Source organism: Tamandua tetradactyla, chromosome 5 (genome assembly GCF_023851605.1).
Source record: "Tamandua tetradactyla isolate mTamTet1 chromosome 5, mTamTet1.pri, whole genome shotgun sequence".
Taxonomy (NCBI): Eukaryota; Metazoa; Chordata; class Mammalia; order Pilosa; family Myrmecophagidae; genus Tamandua; species Tamandua tetradactyla.
The window spans coordinates 183621151-183628785 of NC_135331.1; the positions used below are offsets into that span (position 1 = coordinate 183621151).

At 37.2% G+C, this 7635-nt stretch overlaps 1 protein-coding gene across 1 annotated transcript in view; it reads right to left on the reverse strand.

Moving 5' to 3' along the window:
• SERINC1 (serine incorporator 1) overlaps positions 1-6522 on the reverse strand; it is a 28398-nt gene extending 21876 nt beyond the window's left edge. Inside the window, exon 1 of the mRNA XM_077162787.1 lies at positions 6383-6522. Coding sequence (XP_077018902.1) covers positions 6383-6421 — 39 coding nt within the window. The 5' untranslated portion in view covers positions 6422-6522. The remainder of the gene's footprint in view (positions 1-6382) is intronic.
• Between the last annotated feature and the right edge of the window lie 1113 nt (positions 6523-7635).

Consider the following 7635-nt stretch of genomic DNA (forward strand, 5'->3'; position numbering starts at 1 on the left):
TCATAAACGAGTACTTCAAGAGAAATGTAACTACTCCAAGAAAAATGAGAACATAGAGGGAAGTGAAATACAATAGGCTATTAATGATGCGATGATGATTAATCTTGATATTCTTTGTAATATCACACTGTCAAAGATTAAAAATACCAATAAGTAATATTTGTGCAGTTGTAGAAAATAGGAAACTCTCATTCACAAATACTGGGAAACAGGACTCATGAGGGCTGCTTTATATTAAAAAGGAATTGTGAATTTTCACTCAAAATGTAAGTTCTACATATCCTTTGTGCCAGCAGTTTCAATTCATAGGAATTATTCAATAAAATAGTGGAAAAAATTCAAAACAATGTACATAGAAGCATGTTCTTTGCAGAGAAAATTGGTAGAAATAAAGATTAAAGAAAAATGTATAATCAATAAAATTTGCATTTCTTTTACCAAGAGAAGTTAAAGTTACATAACCAAATTAGAACAAGGGGGTCAAGACAGCATTAAAAGGGAAAATAAAATTATGGTTCCTCCAAAAACCACTTGCTGTTTATGAACACACCCCAAAAGAATGCACACAAAACCCCATTAACAGTAGATAATACTGGGGAGTAGAATTAGGAGAAAAGATACTTCATAAGTGAAAATACTATACTTAAAAAATTACGTCTTCTAAATTTATTGAAAAATGATATTTTATGACTCAGCTTTTAAAATTTATCCTGTGTTAACTGAAAATTAAAAACAAATGCACTTCATAGTTATGGGACTCCTGAGATGGAGCCCTCAATTCCATCATTCTGAGTTTCTCCGTATAATAACGTTTCTGCCATTCAAGCTCATAGAATTTAGTCCAATCACAACAATGAAAGCACTCAACATGCCTAGCTATAATTCTTTACAATGATACACTTTGGGTCACGTTATAAACATAAGCTTTTTCATTTTTCAGTCCAGTTTTCCTCATCTTCAAGGAGTGCCTACTGCAACACACAGAAAGGCTGAGTCTCCAAGCCTTGGAAAGACTGTATTTTAGTTGTGGTGAAAGTGGTGGAAGAAGCAATGATACCAACTTCCTATGTGGTCAACACAATCACATTGCCAAGGTTATTCCTGGGACTAAAAGGCAATTTTGAAGAAAATGGTCCTTAACTTGCCAGGTCTGGCCTGACTACAGGTAGAGTCAGAACTGAATTGAATTGTGTTGCTGAAATTAGTGAAGCTTTTCCAGTCTTTACAGATGCAAACTATGCAGGCAGTTTGCACTAACAATTTATAGATATAAGAAAGGACAGCGCACCCATGAAACAAGCAGAGAATACAATTAAAATGGAACAGAGAATAAGAAAAACACTTGTTAATTAAAAATATTAGCAGAGCTTTAAAAACTAATAGAATTACTGGAAATAATCAGGGAAATTTTTCAGAAAGCAGTGCAAAAAGCCAAAGGAGATGAAAAATGGGAAAGAAGAAACTTATAGAGAGCCAATATCTGAAAACAGAAGAGAGAAAATACAAGAAACAAAGAACTCAAGAAATTCATCCAGGTGGAAGTCACCCAAAAAGGAGTTTCTAAAATGACTTCAGAATCCCCACAGCAATATACAACAGTGCAATTCAGATTACAAAAGAGCAATGTCTTCAAAATTCTGTGGGATGATGATTTATAATCTAGAAATCTATGACCAAAAAAGTGTATTTCTTATGCTCCTTTCTCAGGAAGCACTACACCAAGCACGGGCATAAACTAAGAAAGAACAAGACAAGTAACCCAGGAAAGGGTTTCAGACAGAGAGAGAAGGGATAAGAATCCTCACTTTTAAGGATGTAGTGACAACCAGTACACATCAGAGCAGGTCACAAGGTTTTGGAAGAGGTTATCTTCCAGAAAAAAATAACTACATCAATCACCATTTGCATCTGAACTTAGAGATGTATACAGCTGGGTGAAAGTTGGGGTTAAATTACGTAAAGACACACAAAATAAAGCAGACAACTGAATGAATACAAAAGCTGTATGTAGAAAGAGAAATCACGTGTTAAATAAAATAAAATGGCTACCTGTATGGGACCTTGTAGAATACAAAAACAACTGACCAGCAGGGAGTGCTCCAAGAAAATGGAACAACGGAACACACCCTATAGAACTGCAGATAAGCAACACCAGAGGATAAAGCAGATTTGGTCTAGGAGAGATAGCTTATCAGAATGGGCAAGAATACTATACTTAACAATGTATATCTGCTCCCCACTCCATAACATCCCCTATGTAAAATGGAAACTTAACATCAGACCATCAGATTTCATTATTTACTTCCATGTTTGCCCTTATATAAGTTTCCCTTTCCATTCTGTTGGTGGAGCTTTTTTCAGAATTCCACCGTAACTTTCAGTATGATCCTGTCCAATGCAACTAACAGCTTGTTGTCCAGATAAACTTTAACTCAATTTTTAAATTGCCTCAGTTTATCTTTGACACACTGTATACTTATTACATGGCTGAACTATGAATAGTATTACACAATAATAAAAATAATACATAGCTAAGAAATATAAGCATCTACTATGGCCTTACATAAATTAGCTCATTTAAATAGTCACAATGATGATTTAACTGAAATTTTAAGTATTATGCAAAGATGAGGGACAACATGAATGTTTGTTGTGATTGTAGTGGGGTAGGGGATGACGGACAGATGAAAGACAGGTAAATCTTCATCTTTTCATCATCAGAGGACCATGTCTAAAACAAACAAAAAGAAAATCAACACGTTTCAGGATGTGGAGGTAAATATCTACTTTTGAAGGAAGTGCCTTCAAAAAGTGGAAATAGAATGGTGTACTGCTTTTTTATAATAAGGGGCACAGAACTTTGTGCATTTATACTTTTGAAGAGAAAAACTTAAAAATTATACAATTAACAGGAACTGGGATTTAGAAGGATAAGTGAATGCTGATCTTTTTCATCACTCATAGTGGTAAGCCTAAAATTAAAATGTTCTTAAAAACGTACTTCAACATCAATTTTTCTTTCTTTCTTCTTATTTTTTGCATGGGCAGGCACCAGAAATCAAACCTGGGTATCCAGCATGGCAGACTATAATTCTGCCACTGGGTCACCGCTGCACTGCCCTCCAACATCAAGTTTTTATAAAATCTTTTTCTTAGACTTAGACCAGGATTTCTCAACCTCAGCACTACTGACATTTGGGGTTGAAAAATTCTTTGCTGTTGGGGTGGCTGTATGTGCATTTAGGATGTTTAGCAATATCCTGGCCTCTACCAATTAGATGCCAGTAGCATCTGCCATTCCAAGTTGTGACAACCCAAAATGAATGTCTCCAAATATTGCCAAGTATGACCTGGAAGGCAAAACCATGCCCAGCTGAGACCCACTGCTACAGAACCACTTTCTTAGAACAAACTTATTAGGAACACTATTGATGAAGAAACATTTATTTAACATTCAATAATTCTTTTAGTTTTATTTTCCTTTGTTAAATTCAAGAAAAGCTAAATTTAATGCACTGTTTAAATTATTCTGCATGTTACCATTTCTACAAAAGTATTTTTGACTATTCATCCACCCACTCATATATAAGCATTGACAGAGAAGTAATGCTAGCTATCAGTAGTAGGAATGTAACAGTTTTACTTTCTTTGTATTCTGCATTCCTTGATTATTCATAGCAACTATGATTCATTTATACAAAAAGCAAGGCATACTAAAAAAATAAAAATCCAGCAGAGACTGGCAAAAAATAGGAACGGGTAATCATTAGCTCTTTATCCCTAACAACTTACCTACATTAAATATCTTGGACTACAAAATGAAAAAAATCATTGCATATGACTTTTTTTTTTAAGCCTGTCACTTTAAAAATCAATTCTATTCACTAATCCACTGCTGGGACTGGGATGGGGGAACGAATGTAAATTGATATAAATTGTTGGTAATGTAGTGGTAGGTTTAGGTGGGAGGTCCACAGATGTTTATGATAGTGTTTAAAGTAATCACCAATATTCACAAATCAAAAACCGACACTTATGCATGAATTAATATTAATAGAACCACCAACCATGGACTTTGAGTGATCTAATTCTGGGCCTCTTAAAGACAAAAAAATAAAAATAAAAAAAATTAAAAAATTAACAATGCAAAATTGATACAGTATATAACATGTAATTTATACTTTTCTTTTTCATAGCTCAGAAGTTTTCTACAAGTATTTATAATTTAAAAGAGAAAACTACAAAAATTGATGAAGCCTGCAGAAACCTCAGCAAATAAAAAACAAGATTTTGTTTTTTTATTTTTTAAAATTCTAGCTTGACCGATAAAATTTAATTTCTAATTTTCAAGTATAATGCCATTTTTTGAAAATTTGAATGAATTTTATATTTACCATATTCTCTTAAGTAAATGAGTATACTGATTGTTAGAAATAAAGAAGACATGGATAGGTATATGAAAAGGCAAACTTTTTTCCTATTGCTATTCACTTACTCTGAAATTGAAAAATTCAGGGGAAAAAAAGAGAAAAGAGACACAAAGTCGAGAAGGGGAAAAGAAAGCCCAAATTGCATACTATAAAATCAATTCATACATTAACCACAATGATCTAGAGCAAGGATGAGCATCTTGGGCGGCCTAACTTCTCTATCTGCCAGATCTAATTGTGGAAGGAAAAAAAGCTGCCCCTTAATTACTACCTCTCCAATATACCTGGATATTTATATTTACAATGATTAAAAGGCAGTGGCAATTTTCTCACTGATATCCTTCTAGTCAATAATGGTGATCTAAGTTGTAAAAATAGTAAAAAGAATAAAATTTTCCCTATGGCGTTCACTTAAGCTACTCTTCTGATTTAAAACACAAGTGCAAACTTTTAAAAGTATTTTTTATTTTACTATAATTGTCCCCAAGACAAAAAAAGTTTCTAATCACTGATCTAGAGGTCAAGAACAAAATGGATAATGTGTATCCCTTTTCTTATAGCTCAACTATTACATGTCAACATGATAACTAGACAAAACATGAAATTAAAAATTAAACTATACATATTCCAGGAAAAAAACAAAGAAAACAACGTAATAACAATCATTTATTACTCTGCATTGCTTTTTTATCTGCCACACTAAATATGCTTCCTTTGTATACCACAGTCATCTGAGTCACCTATTTGACCTATTTGTTCCTCTCAAGTAGACTCTTAATATTTTGAGTTAAAAGATACCAGGTTTCCATGCCCAGAGGCAAGAATACAAGGTAATCAAGACAACGGCCTGGGATTGGAGTAACGACTTCCACTTACAATCTTAGAATTTAACATTTATTGTTCAAGCTACATCAAAACCTTTTTGAAAAGCGGTACATGTAAAAAAATATTCCACATATGCATACAATGGAATTATTTGGGAAATACAGTCAATTGTTAGACAGGGAATTTAGAAACCAGATTACCTAGCCCAAAATTACAAATATTTTTATTCTGTAATACCAATGTTCTGTTCTTTTGGAGAGCAGTTGGTCATCCTCTACAAAATAAACTAAAGCTTATCTGTGCCACCTGAATAAAAAAATTATGTCACTATAATGAAAATGGTTTCACTTGTACAACACAGCAGCAAATAAAAATGCAACGTTCATCTAATTCAGCAAGAAATTTCAAATTAGACACGCATGCTCTATGTCGAACGACAGCATATTCTACACCACAGAACTGACCAGATACATTAATCATTGAGAAATACAGTAATTCCTTTTTTATCTTTAAACCGAGGTCTAGCTGCAGATCCAGGACTATTTACTTTAAAATGAATACATGAATATAACTGCATGCATGCCTTCCCAAGTAGGGAATAAACAAATTTTATCCGAAAATTGCTGGCACTTAATCGTAGTCTGCGCGACATAACAAAGAGGCCGACATGCGTCCAGGAATGACAGTGCTGCAATCTGAGGTCGCTGGGAAGTCAATAAGAAGAGATGGGGTGCCCCACAGAAAGAACAGGGCCGAAGGAAGATTTTTGTGGAAATGGTCGAGGCCGACACAAGAGAAAACAACGAAAAGGGGCCCGGGAGAATGGAGAGCACCGCTCACGCAGGAGGGGTGGAGGAAAGGTGTTCACATCTCCTCTTTATCTCTTACATCGTGTCATCCGAATTCCACTGCACCTGACCACCACCTTAGCCAGTTCTGCGCAAGACCTAGCGCTCCGAGGCTGACTTGGGGTGGCCAGAGGAGATGTGCAGAAAATGGGGACAGCAGACACTCCCCGTAGGGTGGGGCTACCGCGCTTCGCGCCAGGCCTCACGCGGCCCGGCTCGTCTCGCTTTCTCTTTTGCCTCTCCCGCTAGCTCCCCAGAGGCCGTAAGAAGGCACCTTACCCAGCTCGCCATGGAGCACAGCCCCAGGACGCTCCCCATCTCCACAACGTCGCAAGCGCCGTAGGACTTGACAAGATGGAGACCGTCTTTCCTGCTTCTCAGGACTTATTTACCACCCGCGAGCTACTTCCGGCGCAGATCCCGTCCCACCCCCCCAGCCGCGCGTCACTTCCCCCAAGACCTGGGCGTGGGCGGGCAGGGGGGCTGGAACTGCGTTGGCATTGCGCCTGCGCAACCGTAAGTGGGTCGCTCCCAGCGAAACCAAGTCAGGTCCGGGAGGAGCTCTAGTGGAGAGGTCGAACTGCGTTACGGCTGCTGCCCTACACACTAAGAAAAAGACCTGAGCAAAACTCACGTTTATGGACTGTTTACTAGAATTTGGGCATCAGTAGAGGGTAGAGCTGAGGTGGTGGCTGGCGTTTGCTTTCTCTTTTTCCATGTTCATGCGTCCCATCTTCTCCATTTATTTCCCATTATCCCTGTCCCCTCCCCTCCGCCCTTTGCATCTGTTTTTCCACTTACATTTACAGTTTATTCCTGCAGCTCACTGCCCTGGACAGGTTTTGTTAGTTATCTCCATCCATTTGTTTGTTACTGACGCATATTTTAATTTCTCTTCCTATTAAGATGTTACAAGAAATTTGCAGTCAAAAATTTTTAAGTAGATAAGAAAACATACTAATTACAAGAACCCAACCATGTTAACGGATTTTATTGAGCTGTTGAGATGTTTGGAAGCTCTTACTAAGTGATAGTGGACATCTGAGAAGAATGTGTTCATACAGAAATTCTAGATCATAATTTCATAGTGAGCTGTCCCTAAATCTATTCTGGGAGAAGCATTAGGCACACAGAAACAACTTTCTCATTGACAAAGGATACAATTTTCATTGACATAATTAATAAGTGCCTTATAAAATCAACAAAAATTGGATGGGTAGAGGTGGGCTAAGATCTAGGCAACCCAGAAGACTGAAAGCATTATCTCGTAGTGTTTAGGTAGAAAGTAGGTAGGAAGGGGTGGAGGAGGATGTCAGATGGAGGCTGTGAGGTTCGGGCTGAGACTAGAGATAGAATGTGCTGAGCCAAACCACGCACAGTTCGGTCAAGGGACAAGATGACTAGGCCAATTATTGCAAGGGGAAATGGAGGGGAGCATGTGCGGTATAGAGAAATAAAGCCACCTCAGCATAAGCATGCGCATGTAGAGACATAAAGCCACCTCAGCATAAGCACGCGCAGTATAGACGACA